This window comes from Hyperolius riggenbachi, chromosome 5, assembly GCF_040937935.1.
Source record: "Hyperolius riggenbachi isolate aHypRig1 chromosome 5, aHypRig1.pri, whole genome shotgun sequence".
NCBI lineage: Eukaryota > Metazoa > Chordata > Amphibia > Anura > Hyperoliidae > Hyperolius > Hyperolius riggenbachi.
Window position 1 is genome coordinate 175,486,840 of NC_090650.1, and position 19,214 is coordinate 175,506,053.

Here is a 19,214-nt window from a genome sequence, read left to right on the forward strand (position 1 = left end):
TATAAATGAAACAAATGATTATGCAAAAAGGAAGTTAGAAAATAAACCTCCTTCACCTAGATCCATCTGGAGGAAATGGACTGATGTTACTATGCAGAAAATAAAGGCATACTTAGCAGTAATTCTTAGGATGGCACTGCAAGGAAGGGGAACTATCCAGGATTGTTTCTCAACTCGGTCGATCAATTACAATTACAGGGGGTGTAATTGATTGACCGAGTTGAGAAACAATCCTGGATAGTTCCCCTTCCTTGCAGTGCCATCCTGAGAATTACTGCTAAGTATGCCTTTATTTTCTGGTCAGGAACTTGACAGAGCATATGAAAGAAAGATGCAGTCTGTTTGTACCCCATAGGAATGTAGTAATTGATAAAAGCACAATTAGTTTCAAAGGAAGAACAAAGTACAAGATGTACAATCCTCAGAAACCAAGCAAGTGGGGGCTACGAGTGTTTTCTATGGCTGATTGTGAGACTGGATACCTTTTTGCGTTTGAACCGTATTATGGATCTGCAACTACGGAAAGCTTGCCAAGGCCAGACTTGCCATTTTCAGCTTGCATTGTCCTTCCTCTTTGTTCAAATCTGAAACAAGCTACTCCTGCACATGGATACCTTTTATTTACAGATCGATTTTATACCAGTCACATATTGGCACAAGAGTTACTAAAAGAAAAAAAAAAAATCACATAACTGGAACGGCCATGCACAATTATAAGAGTCGACCAAGTGAAATAAAAAAAAATTGAAATTGAAGAGTTCTGAAGTTCGTGCTTGGAAACTTGACAGTGAAGAAATGGTATTGGCATGGAAGGATAAGCGTATTATATACACGCTTAACACTTTCTACCCTGCTACTACAACGACACAGCAGAGAAGAAGGAAAGGTAGAGAAACTGAAAATGTTGAGAAGCCCACAGCAGGCGTAGACTATACTAACCACATGGGAAGGGTTTGATCATTATGCCAGTAGTTCCTCTTTCAACAGGAAGTCTCTGAAGTGGTGGAGGAAGACCTTTTTTGGTTGTTGGAGCTGGCACTAGTGAATAGCTTCATAATTTTCAACCAGTTGCATCCACTTGAACCAAAGGATCATATCAGCTACCGCAAGAAGCTAATTCTTGAGCTGGTTAGCGAACAACGAGCCTCTAGGCCTCAGCGGAGATATGGCCACCCTTGTTCATTAGATGCGGAGGAGCGCCTAAATGGTAGCCAACATTTCATTGCTCTAATGCCCAATCAAAATATCAAAGATTGCACAGTGTGCAGTGACAGGAAAACACCAGGTGGCAGGCATAAACCACCTATTATTGTGAAACTTGCTCACGCAAGCCATGATTACACCCAGGAAATTGCTTTAAAATGTACCATACCTTGGCCAACTTCTCTGCTACCAGCCAATAGAGGATACCAAACTGTCCAAATAAGGTATTAAATGCTACAATCTGTTCTTTAAAATAAGACATACCATGTTGCGTACATCAAAAAAGGGCGTCGGGAAAAAAGGGCGCGTGGTGTAAACGATAAGCAGTATTATCGTTTATAAAAATATTGTGTAAAATTTCGTTTACAAATAGTGTTTTAACAATTTATAAATCATTAAATAATGTGTATGAAATCGCAATTCTTAAAACGTTAATCTTCCCTGTTTGTAAACTGAAACTTATAATTACGTTTGTTAAAAAAACAGTAATATTTGTTTAAACATTATAATTATATATTGTTATGAATAATCTTGATTTATCGTTTATTATTATAATAAAATGTGAAAATATTGTTTATAACAATGACATTAATATAAGTACATTCATAATAACTGTTGATTAGTATTATTAAAATTGTACTAAAACTATTCCTAACCCTACTCTCACACAAAACCCTCCCAGTACCTATCCCTAACCCCTAGACCCCCTGGTGGTGCCTAAACCTAAGACCCCCCTGGTGGTGCCTAAACCTAAGACCCCACTGGTGGTGCCTAAACCTAAGACCCCCCTGGTGGTGCCTAAACCTAAGACCCCCCTGGTGGTGCCTAAACCTAAGACCCCCTGGTGGTGCCTAAACCTAAGACCCCCCTAGTGGTGCCTAAACCTAAGACCCCCCTGGTGGTGCCTAAAACTAACCACCCAAAGCCCTCCCTGTACCTATACCTAACCCCTAGACCCCCAGATGGTGCCTAAACTTAAGACCCCCCTGGTGGTACCTAAACCTAAGACCCCCCTGGTGGTGCCTAAACCTAAGACCCCCCTGGAGGTGCCTAAACCTAAGACCCCCCTGGAGGTGCCTAAACCTAAGACCCCCCTGGAGGTGCCTAAACCTAAGACCCCCTATGGATAATGTTTTACAAACATTAATAAATAAAAAATTTAAATAAAAAAAATTAAATCATTTTTTTGGGTGGATAATAATGTTTTAGAAATGTTTTACAAATAGTGATTGTAAAAAATATATTGCAATTTACGTTAGGTACTGATCGCTTTATTTTGTGAATAATAATGTTTTACAAACAGTAAGGGATAAAATGTTAAATAATGTTTTAGTTAAATAGGATAAATATGTTTAGTATTTTTGTAAACGTTATTAGTCATGGGTGCATTTTCTAAACGTAAATCATCACAAGCACAGTTATAAAACATTAAAAATCTCCAGGCGCCGTTTGTAAAACGTTATTTATCTCCAGCGCCCTTTTTTCCCTGTTCGGCGCCCATTAAACGATATTTATAATGGGAGTGAATGGGGCGCCCTTTTTGTCCACTTGTCTCATGCGCCCAAATCTCCTGCTTCCTACCATGTTACCTTGTTACGTTCCATGTTACACTGAGAGAGAGTGCATTTCTGTAAAAAAAAAAAAAAAACTGAGCAGAAACAGCTCAGAGTGGAAAGGGTTAAGCTACACTGCTAAAGCAGCGCACCTTAATGTGAAGGAGCGGCCGCTAATGCATGCCTTACATAGTAGCGCTCACTGCTATGTAAGGAGCGTGACTTCCTTAGGAGCTTGCCTTACTTAGATAGGAGCATGCCTTCCTTAGATAGAAGTGTCCCTTTCTAGACATAGTAACTATGTATAGGAAGGCACTCTTCTATCTAAGGAAGGCACGCTCCTATCTAAGGGGGGCACGCTCCTAAGGAAGGCATGCTCCTAAGAAAGGCACGTTACTATCTAAGGAAGGATTCACAAGAGGAAAAGCAGATCTGCATAAAAACCGCACCACTCAAAAAAATAAATATTGAATTCCATCTTTATTACATACGAAAAAGTCACTTAGGAAACAGTAAAAACCATTAAAAACCAAATATAGGGTGGCACCCAAGTATATACAATCAATTCAAATATAGTAATGAAAGAATTGTTCAAAAACACACAGAAGGCTCAAGTTAAGTGTACATCTATAGATGAGAGGTCACTGCAGCACCTTAGCACAATAGTGGACAATATTGCAAATGGTTATACATAAATAATCAAATGAACAACCCCTAGTGTGAACAAACAATGAATGATAAAGGTGAAAGTGGAGTGAAAGGTAGGAGAGAAATCCCATATACCCAATAGGACAAGTGGGCTTGAAAAGTAATAACAGTGAGAGACTGGGCTGGAACTGCCCAGAAGAAAAGTACAGTGAAAAAGTTAGTGCCCTGGTGTGGGTGAGCTGCGGGAAAACCAGCAGTAAGGTGCAAGAAGAGAGGCAGGTAAGGAGCTGAATAAAAAGCTTACCGAATGGATGTGGACAAACTGCGCAGCATGCCACCCGACACAATCGCAATTCGCCGCTACACAGTGGCTTCTTCCGGGCTGACGTCACAGCCCAAATATATACACAGGTGAAGGAGGGGTGGGAGCTAGCTATAGAGTTTGTGCGCGGCCGCGCACAGGAATGCTGGCAAGTGTGCTGAATTGCGCATCTTCAGCATCCCTCCCGTCTGAATACTATCTTTACTGATACTGTGAGGGCATGAGCCAGCAGAGTACAGAATAAGGATAGAATAAGGATGAGAAGAAAGCTTGTAACGAACGATATGAAAGAAGAAACCGAGAGCCCAATATAGTGTAATATGTATTGGAAATATGGTGGGAGAAAATGAGACGTAAGTATTATACTTACAAACCAGGGTTACCTCCAAGGCAACCACTGAATAGGCAGGTGGGGAGAACAAGCCTGTCCCCACTCAGGAGTAAAACGTCGCTCTCTGACAGGGGAGAAAAGAGGGTGTAACACCCTTCCACCAAGGGTGGATAGCTTTGTATGTAGAGATGTACAGAGGCGCCAATAGGATAAAAAGCACTAAAAACGTTAAAAAATTGCGGTGGTGGACCAGCCAACCCAAAATAGACACCGGTACTGTCGATTATGGTTGAAGACAATTTATTCACATACTCCTAAAACAGGTTGCAACGTGTTTCGCAGGCAATATCCCACTTCATCAGGCATTAAACAGGAGCAAAAACACTGAAAATGACAGAGATGAAAAAAGCAACAATCAGGTATCTGTGTATAGCGGTTATGTGTTTGAGAGTATACATAAAAAAAGGGGGTGGTAAGACTTCAGTAGTGTAGAAGTATAATGTGTGCAAGAGTACCATAATATTATGTGATGTACATTGGTGTAAGATGGGAATTAAAGTATCAATCAGTCCTAAGATATATTTGGCGTATTGTGCCGAACAAACATTGACCAATTGAAACACAGAAACATTTGTATCAGATAAGAAAAAGTACAATGTGTTTGTAAATATACACATAATCTATACATGCCTATATACCCGCATTAATAAAACACTATAAAACTATACCAATGTGGGACCTCTGTGATATAGGTCGATATAAATGTGTATGGCTTATTATGGGAAGACGGGGGTTGGGAAAGGATAGGATGGGAAAGAGTAAGGGACATGTAATTCGGGGAGCAGCATGATAGTGGAGGTATAAGTGGAGGATAAGCCAAAGAAGAAGGGGTTAAAGAGGTATATGGGTAGGTATAATAAAATAATATAATCAGGTAAAGGTGTAATTCACTTACCAGCACGGATGCAGATTTACGCTTGGCACCTCTGTGCCGATCTAGTAGAAATGCCGGTGTCATGTCAGCTATTGCAGCCTCTCAGATTTTGCAGCCCCGCATGCGCAGTAGGAGCCTGCGCCCCATTACATTGTGCAGCCACGTGTGAAACGTCCTAAATATCTCCGCTTCCGCACCACGTACACCCCCGAAATTTTCAGGGGAGGGAGGGGACCCCCACATCTAGCTCTGTGCTGAATTGCAGCCCCCGAGCCCCGCTGGTTCCCGAGACTGATTGCAGCAAACCTATCTCGGGAACTACCGGGGCTAGGGGGCTGCAATTCGACACAGAGCTGGATCTGGTGGTCCCCTCCCTCCCCTGAAAATTTTGGGAGTGTACGTGGTGCGGAAGCGGAGATATTTCAGCTAAATAATGTCTAACTTCCCACTGAGCATGCGCGATACTCAGTGAGGAAGGCTGCTTCCGGGCTGCAATATCTGACATTACACCGGCCTTAAGTAGGGGAGATGATTGGATAATTGGAAGGCATGTGATGTATGTGGGCCGGAGGATCGAGGAAGTGGTGTGTGCGTGAGTTGGGCGGAGTAAGAGATGGAAGGGAACTGGTAGCCAATGAGAAGGATGTGGGCGGGGACAGTGTGTCTGATGACTCTATTGGCTGGGAAACCTCTGATGCAATGACCTCTGGTGAGGCAGATGCGGCCATGTTCTTTAGGGGAAACATGAAAGCGGGGATGGAGCTAGTAACCTTCGTAAACCACTAATAATAATGTTTATAGAGGATGAGAAGGGGAGGGAATAAATGTATAGCTGACAGTGAGGGAATTTTGTTCTAACATGATCTGCTATTTGGAAGGGTATGGGCAAAGCGCTGCTGCCACCTACTGTTGTAAACGGGAAAGAAATTAAGAACAGCCATCTGACCTGAGTAGCCATAATAATAACAATAACAGTGTCCAACATGTGTGAGCATTCATTATGGAGCAGTAGTAAAAGAACAGTGAAGAGACTTTAGACATATAAAAAATATAAAAGAATAAAACAAACTTCATGTAGTTAAATGAAAATAAAAAATGTTTCAAAAGGTTGCGTAAAATCGGATACAGTGTCCATTGAACCTTATGTGAATATAAATTAATGAACATGATATAAAACTTTTATACTAGAAGTACATTAAAAGATTTTTTTGTATATTGACTGTTATAGGTGTATAGGTATATATATGACTGTTAAGGTGATAAATCAATAAATGTTCTCCAATTGTTCATTCAGACCGCCTGGAGATAGAGTTTTCAGAATCTGGATTCAATATATTTCTCGTGATTTCAGGAGCTCAAAAGAATTTGAACGGTTGGGTGGGGTGGTTTCAATAAGGGTGATGTGAAAAAGTTCCGGATCGCTGTCGTGGTGGGTGGAGAAGTGTCGTGATACGCTGTGGAGAGGGTATTTTTTTAGGATATTTCTTTTGTGTTGTCCTATTCTGCTTCTTGCGGCTTGGGTCGTTCTACCCACATACTGAAGCTGGCACGGGCAAAAGATAATATATACAACGTATTTTGATTCACAAGTTATGTGGTTTTTAATGTGAAATTCAGTATTGGTGACTTGAGATCGGAAAGAGGTGGTCTGGTGAATGAATTTGCAGGCTAAGCACCTTCCACAGTTGCAAGCGGTGCAACCAGGTGGTGGGACCGTGAATTCATGGGCGGGATCTAATGGTGGTTGGCGAAACCTGCTGGGGGCTAGAATGCCACTGAGGTTCGGAGCGCGTCTAAAGGTGACTGCTGGTTTGGGGGGCAGGATGGATCGGAGGTGGGGATCTTGTTGTAGGATTTCCCATCTATTGTTGAGGATGTTTCGTATGGGTAAATGCTGAGAGCTGTATTTGGTGATAAACCGGGGTGTATCGTGTACTTGTGTTTTTGCAGTGGGTTGTGTGGGGTTTTGAGTTTTCGCTTTTTGATGTGCGTCCTGTAATAATTTCTTTGGATATTTACGATCTGTGAATTTTTTTGTTAAAATTTTGGACTGGTTGTTGTATTCCTGTAGGTCTGTACAGTTCCGGTATATTCTCCTGTATTGACTATAGGGGGTGTTTTTGGTCCAGGGGCGGTGATGAAAGCTGTGGTAGTGGATATAATTATTAGCGTCTACAGGTTTAAAAAAGGTTTTGGTTTTGATATGAGTGGAATCAGTGTAGAGAATGAGGTCTAGGAATTCAATGGAATGGGGGTCCTGATGAGAAGTAAATTGTAAGCCTGCCGGATTGTTATTGAGGAATTCTAAGAAAGAGGGAATTGTGTTGGTGGGGCCTTTCCATATGAAAATGAGATCATCTATGTAGTGTTTATAGAAAATAATATTGTTAAGAAATGGGTTGTTACTGTACATTTTGATGTGTTCAAAGTAGCCCATGGCCAAATTTGCATATGATGGGGAGAAGGAGCTTCCCATTGAAACTCCGCTTACTTGTTGGTAAACATTGTCCTGGAAGGTGAAAACATTGTTCTGTAAAATGAATTCGGTGCACTGTAGGAGGAGAGACTGTTGTGGTTTGGGCATATGAACATTTGATTGGAGGTAGTATTGTAAGGCGGTTAGTCCGAAACTGTGTGGTATATTGGTGTATAAAGAGGTCACGTCGCAAGTTAGCCAAATGTAGTCGTTTTGCAAAATAAAAAAACTAAATGCCAATCCCCACATGGATCCTCCCAGCCTCATCATCACCCTTATTGAAACCACCCCACCCAACTGTTCAAATTCTTTTGAGCTCCTGAAATCACGAGAAATGTATTGATTCTGAAAACTCTATCTCCAGGCAGTCTGAATGAACAATTGGAGAAAATTTATTGATTTATCACCTTAACAGTCACCAATATTTCTCGTTTTAATTCGTCCTCCTTTTTATTATCACTGTGTATATATATAAAAAAATCTTTTAATGTACTTCTAGTATAAAAGTTTTATCTCATGTTCAATAATTTATATTCACATAAGGTTCAATGGACACTGTATCCGATTTTACGCAACCTTTTGAAACATTTTTTATTTTCATTTAACTACATGAAGTTTGTTTTATTCTTTTATATTTTTTATATGTCTACAGTCTCTTCACTGTTCTTTTACTACTGCTCCATAATGAATGCTCACACATGTTGGACACTGTTGTTGTTATTATTATGGCTACTCAGGTCAGATGGCTGTTCTTAATTTCTTTCCCGTTTACAACAGTAGGTGGCAGCAGCGCTCTGCCCATACCCTTTCAAATAGCAGATCACGTTAGAACAAAATTCCCTCACTGTCAGCTATACATTTATTCCCTCCCCTTCTCATCCTCTATAAACATTATTATTAGTGGTTTACGAAGGTTACTAGCTCCATCCCCGCTTTCATGTTTCCCCTAAAGAACATGGCCGCATCTGCCTCACCAGAGGTCATTGCATCAGAGGTTTCCCAGCCAATATAGTCATCAGACACACTGTCCCTGCCCACATCCTTCTCATTGGCTACCAGTTCCCTTCCATCTCTTACTCCGCCCAACTCACGCACACACCACTTCCTCGATCCTTCGGCCCACATACATCACATGCCTTCCAATTATCAAATCATCTCCCCTACTTAAGGCCGGCATTTCTACTAGATCGGCACAGAGGTACCAAGCGTAAATCTGCATCCGTGCTGGTAAGTGAATTACACCTTCACCTGATTATATTATTTTATTATACCTACCCATATACCTCTTTAACCCCTTCTTCTTTGGCTTATACCTCCACTATCATGCTGCTCACCGAATTACATGTCCCTTACTCTTTCCCATCCTATCCTTTCCCAACCCACGTCTTCCCATAATAAGCCATACACATTTATAGCGACCTATATTACAGAGGTCCCACATTGGTAAAGTTTTATAGTGTTTTATTAATCCGGGTATATAGGCATGTATAGATTATGTGTATATTTACAAACACATTGTACTGTCTGTTTCTTATCTGATACAAATGTTTCTGTGTTTCAATTGGTCAATGTTTGTTCGGCACAATACGCCAAATATATCTTAGGACTGATTGATACTTTAATTCCCATCTTACACCAATGTACATCACATAATATTATGGTACTCTTGCACACATTATACTCCTACACTACTGAAGTCTTACCACCCCTTTTTTTATGTATACTCTCAAACACATAACCGCTATACACAGATACCTGATTGTTGCTTTTTTCATCTCTGTCATTTTCAGTGTTTTTGCTCCTGTTTAATGCCTGATGAAGCGGGATATTGCCTGCGAAACGCGTTGCAACCTGTTTTAGGAGTATGTGAATAAATTGTCTACAACCATAATCGACAGTACCGGTGTCTATTTTGGGTTGGCTGGTCCACCACCGCATCCCAAATTTTTTAACGTTTTAGTGCTTTTTATCCTATTGGCGCCTCTGTACATCTCTACATACAAGGATGAGAAGAAAGTAGATTTCACCCAGATATGTATAAGTACATTGGGACATTGGAAATAATGCGATTCAATAATTTAAACATAAAATCATATAATTATAAACATAATCAACTGGAACGTTACTTTAATGGAGAATTATCTATCTCTCTAAGGAAGGCATGCTCCTAAGGAAGGCACGCTCCTTGCATAGCAGCGAGCGCTGCTATGTAAGGCATGCATTAGTGGTGCACGGTGCGGAAGGATCGTGCAGGTCAGGAACGTCCCCTCCGACGAGGGAGCGGAACTGAGCGGCACGTAGCAATGTGAACTTTCCCATCGGGAAAGCATTGCTGCCGCTGCTGCGCTCCGCTCATTGGAGCGGAACGCAAGCTATTTTAGGCTCAATGTGAACCGAGCCTTTCTGTGCTGCTTAACATTGCAGCTTAATGAATCAAGCCCATGGTTTATATCATATGGGTTGTGTTCTATTATATAGGGTGTGCATTTTTTGGGGGGGGGGGTGACAATGGATTTATTCTGGGGTGACAAAAAGGCTAGAAGCAGTCCTGATTAGAAGCCAGAAAGGTTTAGCTGCATGTCACATGGACTGCATATGTGTTGGGCAGAACAGTGACACATAAACACTCCATTAGCTTTCCTCCAGAAAAACTAATGTCACAGTCACAAAACAGTTTCTACATCAAAATCATACTGCTCACAGAATCTCTTGCACAGTTTATATTATTTTATGAACAAGGCAGAAAAACACATCAGTGCATATATTTTAACAGTACAAACAATGGATATTATTTATGAGTTTAAAAACAGCCAACAAATATTGTGAATTAAGTTTAACATACTTGTCTCCTTTGCTTTTTGAAATTCCGACTAGTTTTTCAATGCCTCCTGCATCTCTTAAAGCTTTGGCATTTTCCATGTTTTTAGTTATTACTTCATGCAGGGTGCAGCAAATAGCAGTAACAGTGTCATCAGACATAGCCTTGCTAGACAGATTGTTAGGGTTGTTTCCCCCAGGAAGACGGTGGACAAGATCTCTCATAGCATATTTTCCTGTTGAGAGAATATAAAACGTAAAAATTCAAAATGCATGTTACATTACATGGGCTGGAAGCTACTTAAAGAGACTCCGTAACAAAAATTTCATCCGGTTTTCTTCCATCCTACAAGTTCCAAAATCTATTCTAATGTGCTCTGGCTTACTGCAGCACGTTCTGCTATCACCATCTCTGTAATAAATCAACTTATCTCTCTCCTGTCAGACTTGTCGGCCTGTGTCTGGAAGGCTGCCAATTTCTTCAGTGTTGTGGTTCTGTGATGCATCTCCCCCCCTCCAGGGCCCTCTCTGCACACTGCCTGTGTGTTATTTAGATTAGTGCAGCTTCTCTCTGCTCTATTATCTTTAACAAGCTGGATAAATCCTCCTCTGAGCTGGCTGGGCTTTCATATACTGAGGAATTACATACAGGCAGAGCTGTCTGCACTCTGCAGTAAGAAACAGCCTGACACTTCAGTGGAAGATAGCTGCAGGGGGAAAGAAACACACAAATGATCTCTTGAGATTAAAAAGGAAGGCTGTATACAGCCTGCTTGTGTATGGATGTATTTTCTATGTGTGGACATACTGTACATCAACCTACTTCCTGTTTTGGTGGCCATTTTGTTTGTTTATAAACAAACTTTTAAAACTGTTTTTAACCACTTTTAATGCGGCGGGGAGCAGCGAAATTGTGACAGAGGGCAATAGGAGATGTCCCCTAACGCACTGGTATGTTTACTTTTGTGCGATTTTTAACAATACAGATTCTCTTTAAAGGAGATATCAGCCAAATTAGAAGAAATGAGCTTTACTCTCCTGGGGCTTTCTCCAGCCGACTGTCAGCTGCAAGGGGCAGGAGAAAACCCCACGTGAGTATAGCTCATTTCTTCTAATTTGGCTGATAACTCCTTTAACCACTTGAGGACCAGAGGTTTATACCCCACTAGTGACCAGGTAATTTTTTACAATTTGGCACTTCACAACAGTTTATTGCCTGGTCATACAATGTAGCACCCAAATTTATTTACCCCCTTTTCATCTCACAAATAGAGCTGCAAAAAATGCACATACAGTTTAATTAATTGGCTTCCCCTTTAACCACTTGCCGACCGCCCATAGCCAATTGGCGGCGGCGAAGTGGCACCCCCAGGACTGCGTAACGCCAATTGGCGGCGGCTCCTGGAGGACTGAATTGCCGGGGATCGTGCGCATCCGCCGGCATTAGGCTCCGCCCACCTGCAACGTCAACCCGCCGGCCGTTTAGAAGCTCCGGTGGATTGTTAACCCTCGATCTGCCGCATGCAAAGTGTATAATACACTTTGTAATGTATACAAATTGTATTATACAGGCTGCCTCCTGCCCTGGTGGTCCCAGTGATCGAGGGACCACCAGGGCAGGAGGCAGCACCCCTAGTAAAAACGCACACACACTGATTCTGCCCCCCCCTGCCCACTGATCACCCACAGCACCCATCCGACCCCCCCCTGATCACCCCCTCAGACCCCTGTTTGCACCCAATCACCCCCCTACTCACCCATCAATCACTCCCTGTCACTATCTGTCAACGCTATTTTTTAGATTAGTTCCTAAACTGCCCCCTGGGGGCTCCTGATCACCCCCACACCCTCAGATCCTCCCCAGACCCCCCCCCCCTGTATACATCTATTCTCCCCTGTAATCAACCACTGATCACCTGTCAATCACCCATCAATCACCCCCTGTCACTGCTACCCATCAGATCAGACCCTAATCTGCCCCTTGCGGGCACCCAAACACCTGCCCACACCCTCAGATTGCCCTCAGACCCCCCCTTATCACCTCCCCAGTGCATTATTTACATCTGTTCTCCCCTCTAATCACCCACTGATCACCCATCAATCACCCCCTGTCACTGCTACCCATCATACCCATCAGTTCAGACCCTCGTCTGCCCCTTGCGGGCACCCAATCACCCGCCCACACCCTCAGATAGCCCTCAGACCCCCCCGATCACCTCGCCAGTGCATTGCTTGCATATATTCTCCCCTCTAATCACACCCTGATCACCTATCAATCACCCCATCACCACCTGTCACTGCTACCCATCAGATCAGACCCTAATCTGCCCCTTGCGGGCACCCAAACACCCGCCCACACTCTCAGATCTCCCTCAGAACCCCCCCCCCCCTTATCGCCTCCCCAGTGCATTGTTTACATCTGTTCTCCCCTCTAATCACCCACTGATCACCCATCAATCACCCCCTGTCACCACCTTTCACTGCTACCCATCAGATCAGACCCTAATCTGCCCCTTGCGGGCACCCAATTACCCACCTACACCCTCAGATCGCCCTCAGACCCCCCCTGATCACCTCCCCAGTGCATTGCTTGCATCTATTCCCCCCTCTAATCACACCCTGAGACACCCATCAATCACCTCCTGTCACCACCTGTCACCCCCTAGCACACTTACCCATCAGATCAGGCCCTAATTTGCCCCAGGTGGGCTCCTGATCACTCGGCCAAACCCTCAGATCCCCCTCAGACCCCCTTCCGATCATCTCCCCAGTGCATTGATTGCATCTATTCTCCCCTCTAATCACCCCCTGAGACACCCATCAATCACCTCCTGTCACCCCCTAGCACTCCTATCCATTAGATCAGGACCTAATCTGCACCCTGCGGGCTTCTGATCACCCGGCCAAACCCTCACCCGCCCCACCCCAGTGACAGAATTTTTTTTTTCTGGTCACTGCTGGTCTCTACTTAGAAAATAAAATACAGCATACCTCCCAATATGAGAATCATGATCCTATTCTCATCCAGACTCCTGGTGTAACTTTTATAAAGTAACATATCACCCAATTAAACATAGAACGGATAGAAAGTGGCAGGGTTCTTGATACATTAAACCAGATAGTACAAATTTATTCCGTTTTAAATGAATTACACGCTTGATTGCATGCAAAAATCAGCATAATCTAAAACCAGCTAAAATCTCTTGCTGGAGCTGCAGCACCCAGTGGATAAGCTAAACACTAGCTAGTACCTAACGAAGCTATGCCGGTGTTCCAACTAACTAGCATACATTGACAGAATAGCATACATTTAAAGTGATATACCCCTTGTTAGTAGAATCAATGTCCCCTTGCCCGCTCGCTTCGCTCGCTGGGCTGCGGGCTCGGTCCTCGCTTCGCTCGGACAACTTTTTATTCTAACTCTATGTCCACTTGGATAGTGGAGATTGCACATCAGCACACAGGCAGCTAACTGGGGTTGAAAAGGTTAATGCTGCTGATGGGTATTATGGGGTTAATGTATGCCCTGCATGACTTTGCACATGCTCAGTAGCATTTGTATGCTATTCTGTCGGGTATGCTAAAATGTTGGAACACCGGCACTTCCAACCACCAACACCTTGCATACTGACACATGGGCCCAGACAGACATTATATATATATATATATATATATATATATATATATATATATATATATACACAGCTACTTAATAGGACGCTATAAGCTCCCCATAGGGGGCATGAAGTCCACCTGCACAGCAGCGATCAGCATGGATTAGTGCATAAGCCCCAGGGGAAAGTTAGTAGCTGATGAAGCAATTCAAGAAGCCTCAGCTCATCCACGTAGTCCGCATCAAGATGGATCACTGTTTAACGGTGAACAGGTAGCAGCCAGTGATGTAACATAATTTCTCTGTCCACCGGCAGTTCGTCCAACAAGGATGCCGGCTGGGCTAACACGTGGGATGCCGTACAGGAGCGCTCCTGCAGTCAGGGCAGTGTGTGGGGATTGCCACTATGGCGTGCTGGTTCCGCCCATCGACACATTTCCCGCCCCTCTAGTGAGCGATTCATCAGGATGTGAGCCAGGCGTGTCCAGTGTTCCCTTTTATGTCATCAGACCCAGCCTCCTCAGCTATGAGTCACCACCTCTTTCCTTCTCATCACTCTCTGGGGAAATCAACCAGATCTGCAGCCATTCATACAGGCATAGCAGCAGCAGCAGCATAAAATGACAGATCGTCATAAGCATAGCATAGCAGCCGTGATACAGGATGGAAGTTCAGCATACACATAGTGGCTGAAGCACAAATTGGCAGTTCATCATAGGTATAGCAGCAATAGAACACAGTGACAGGTCCTCAAAGACACAACAGCAGTAGCACAAGATGACGGTTCATCCTGCTGGCTAACATCATTAGTAAGGGAGTATTGTGAATATGTTCTCATCTTCACATTTAAGGCACAGCCCCCTCTCCATAAGCAACTGCGCTTCTCAATCAGAGTGTTACTAAGTGAAGCATCTTTTTATGCTTCACTTGCTTTGCAGAACCCATTTATATCAATTTGACTGAGCCCAGATTTTTATTTCCCTCTATTAGGGTTTTACTAACAACAAAGAATACACAACACATCAGTCACAGACCAATATATCTAAGAGGGGAGATTGTTACAGTGAACCAATGCCTGGCACAAATAACAACATTAAGACGTAAGACCAAAGGCACTCTGCCTCATCCATACACCTCATGTTAACTACATAGCAACAATTATTCAGTATACACCTGTTTTTTTCAAAAATGGTTTTAGATCAAAATCGCCATTTAGAGACTTCCGGTTCCGGCGCCTGGATGTAAGCAGGAGGGGAGAAGAGCTCCGCAGACCGCGCTGACTACTAACAGCCGCAACAGCAACTAAAGTGCCCCCACTCACAAGTGCAGGCTGCGGACATCCTCCTGTGAGACCAGCGCTCACCCTGACACCGAACATGGACCATTACGTCATGCGGTCGGGTCGCAAGAGAAGCAAGGAGGGCGAGGTAGTCAAGATGGCGCCGGGCGCCTCCTCGCAGCTCTCAAACGCCGGCAGCCAATCCCCCGAATGGGAGGACAGCCAGCAGCGTGACGATTGGGACACCGCTGCTGATCCCCAGGGAGCAGGTGAGCAGATGTCCACAGTTGACTACAAGAGAATAGCCGCAGAGGTAGTAGCAACGTTAAAACCCGAATTACATGCCGCAATACAGGCTGCCCTGGACAGGTCCATGAAGGATATACATAGGCAGCTGCAGAAACATGAATCCAGATTCACACATGCAGAAGATCGCATACAAAAGCTGGAAGATAGAGAAAAGCAGAGAGAGAGTAAGGTACAGTTCCTCCTGGATGACAATAAGCAAATGTACTCCAAACTGCAGGACTTAGAGAATCGATCTAGACGAAATAACATCAGAATTGTAGCCCTCCCAGAATCTATGCAAATGCAAGCCCTCCATGATTTTTCTGCTGCGGCACTGCCCAAACCCCCGCAACCCAGATGATAAGAAACCTCCTAGAATGACCCGCTACCTTGATTTCGCAGATAAAACTGCTATAATGAGGGCATACAGAGCACTGGAGGGCGTGTACGTTAAAAAGGGGCGCTGGGAAAAAAGGGCGCGGGGTTTTAAACGATAAGCATGGATAACGTTTAAAAATGTATTGTACTATATTTCGTTTAAAATTAATGTTTTATAAAGTTATAAATCATTAAATAGTGTGCATTAAATCGGCAATTGTAAAAACGTTAATCTTTCGTTTAAATAGTGAAACGTATAATAACGTTTAAAAAAAAAAATTACTAAGTAAGCCTCCCTGTACCTACCCCTAACCCCTAGACCCCCCTGTTAGTGCCTAAACCTAAGACCCCCCTGTTGGTGCCTAAACCTAAGACCCCCTGTTGGTGCCTAAACCTAAGACCCCCCTGTTGGTGCCTAAACCTAAGACCCCCCTGTTGGTGCCTAAACCTAAGACCCCCCTGTTGGTGCCTAAACCTAAGACCCCCCTGTTGGTGCCTAAACCTAAGACCCCCCTGTTGGTGCCTAAACCTAAGACCCCCTGTTGGTGCCTAAACCTAAGACCCCCTGTTGGTGCCTAAACCTAAGACCCCCCTGGTGGTGCCTAAACCTAAGACCCCCTGTTGGTGCCTAAACCTAAGACCCCCCTGTTGGTGCCTAAACCTAAGACCCCCCTGTTGGTGCCTAAACCTAAGACCCCCCTGTTGGTGCCTAAACCTAAGACCCCCCTGTTGGTGCCTAAACCTAAGACCCCCCTGTGATAAGCATTAATAACGTTTCAAAAACATATTGTGCGGTTTTTTCGTTTAAAAATAATGTAAAAAAAATTGTACTGTTTTTCGTTTAAAAATAATGTTTGAAAAAAATATTGTACTGTTTTTCGTTTAAAAATAATATTAAAAAATGTATAAATCATTAAATAATGTGTAATCATGAGAAGCAGTAATAAAACATTAAGTCTCCGGGCGCCGCTTTTAAAACGTTATTTTTCTCCGGCGCCCTTTTTTCCTATCGGGCGCCCATTAAACGATATTTATTATGGGAGTGAATGGCGGCGCCCGATTTGTCCACTAGCCTCCTGCGCCCTTTTTTACTGTTACCCTGGAGGGCCCCCTCGATTTTCAGGGCAACACCATCAGACTATTCAATGATTACTCTGCAGAAGTCTCCAGACAAAGACAGGCTTTCAACCCTGCGTGTGCGCTTTATGCATCCAGAAGAAGATAAAATTATCTTTGCAATACCCTGCTATATTAAAAATAACCGACGGAAATGAGGAGCTACACTCCTTCACATCAGCAAAGGAGGCTTTAAAATTCCTAAAAAACAAGGATTTACCTCCATCACAGAATCTTCCAGAATGACCTTATTTTGTATTTCTTTGGAATCATTTCCAGAAACACTAGGGGGCACTGTTGCATCAGTAATAACTATGCAGCTGGAAAACTGTCATTACCTACTAACTCTGAAATTCATACAGCACATAGGAACTTTGTTTGGAACTTACAAAGGCTGTATACAAGGAGGCTAGGTCTTGGAGCTAATATAGAACTAACTGCTTCCAGGGAAGAAGTGAAGTCACAGTTCTCATGTTTTGGTTTTTCGTTTTTTTTGTTCCTAAAAGCTTTTCAAACCCATGGAAACCCGATGTTACATGAGCATCTCCAGCACGACATGTTTCACGACTCCAGTCGTGGCTTGCTGGGCTACTTCCAACATCATATAACTTTATATGCATCTGACTTCCAGTCAGGGTTTATTTGTTCAGGGGGGGAGGGGGGAGGGTTACAGTTGGTCAATCCTTTCTATTGTCTAATGTTTGATGTTATAAGGGATGTGAAACGCGCAGTCGGACTCTTAGACCCAGGTTAGGATGTCCTTCAAAATTACTAGTTGGAATGTAAAGGGACTTAGATCCCCAGGTAAACGCTCAGTGATCCTGAAGCACCTAAAAAAAAAATCCACACTAACATAGCATTATTGCAGGAAACCCACCTAACCAAAGAACAATTCATCTATATGAAAAAGTCATGGGTTGGACAAGTCTATGGTTCCCCATCCCAAGAAAGGAAATCAGGGGTGCTAATTTTAATTCACAAAAACTTCCCGGGGGAAATGATAGAATATAGCAACGATGATAAAGGTAGATGGGTAAAGATCCGACTGCGAGTTCACTGCGAAGAATATGAGATTATGAGTGCGTATGCCCCAACAGATGAAGACAGGGTTTTTTTAGATCTCTTCTTGCCAGCACATTATCAGCCAATACAGCCAAATTCATACAAGGGGGAGATTTTAACTCATTAATGCACACTAAAGAGGGTAGATCTGAGTCCACCTTAATCAGCCCCTCGACCAGAAGTAAATCAAAACTGCTTGTAGATTATGTAAATGAAGCTGGTCTATGTGATAGCTGGAGAACCCTCCATCCTGATGAATCTCAATACACTTTCTACTCAAGCCCCCATAACTCTTGGTCCCGTTTAGATTACTTCTTCACTTCGCCACTTTTAATGCAGCAAATAGAATCTGCGGAAATACTCGATCTATTAATCTCAGATCATGCCCCAGTACAATTATCAGTACTCCCTAAAATGCCGAAAGGCTCTGATATACTTTGGAGATTTCCGAATTACTTATATCAGGATGAAGGGTTCGCAGCTCTACTCCAGCAATGGTGGTGGGAATACAAGGAAACAAATAACGAACATATGGGAAATGTTTTCTTATTTTGGGAAGCGGCCAAACCGGTCCTCAGAGGGAGAATAATCAGCTATATTGCAGGGAAAAAGAAACATTCAAATGCACAGTACTTGGAGTCAGTGGATACCCTTCGCTCGGCGCACAAAACTTTCTTAGACAGTCCATCCTTAGAAAATAAATTAGCCTGGCTCCGAGCTAAAGGCCAAGCAGACCAATGCTTAAAAGCCAGAGACAAATATCTTAAAACCTACAGAGATCTGTACTACCATAAATATGACAACAAAATGGGCACTCTACTGTCAAGATTAGCGAGACCTCCCCACACAAATTCCGTAATATCCAGCATCTATATTAATCCAGGCCAGGTCACCCATGACCCGCGCAAAATAAATAACACATTTAAAAAGAATTTACGAGTCCCTATACCAGAACCAAAAAGCCCAAACGAGCCCCGCGCAAAACTATGATTGGCTAAGAAACATTGACTTGCCCACACTTAGTGAAGAGGATCTTACTTTTCTTAATGCAGAGATAACCACAGCCGAGGTCATTTCTACTATTAAACACTTAGCAAACAGCAAGGCCCCTGGGCCAGACGGTTTAACCCCAGAATTCTATAAACTACTTAAAACTGACCTAGCGCCGGTACTTACATCCCTCTTTAATCACAT

The 19,214-nt window shown here is 43.2% G+C and overlaps 1 protein-coding gene across 14 annotated transcripts in view; it reads right to left on the reverse strand.

Annotated features, from left to right (window-relative positions):
- CTNND2 (catenin delta 2) overlaps positions 1-19,214 on the reverse strand; it is a 2,713,436-nt gene that overhangs the window by 735,529 nt on the left and 1,958,693 nt on the right. For all 14 annotated transcript variants that reach the window (XR_011020838.1, XR_011020837.1, XM_068236432.1 and 11 more), the window contains one exon: positions 10,310-10,520. Coding sequence is in view for 12 of the 14 variants with exons in the window: in XM_068236432.1 (XP_068092533.1) it covers positions 10,310-10,520 (211 nt within the window). In the remaining 2 variants the exon portion in view is untranslated. The remainder of the gene's footprint in view (positions 1-10,309; positions 10,521-19,214) is intronic.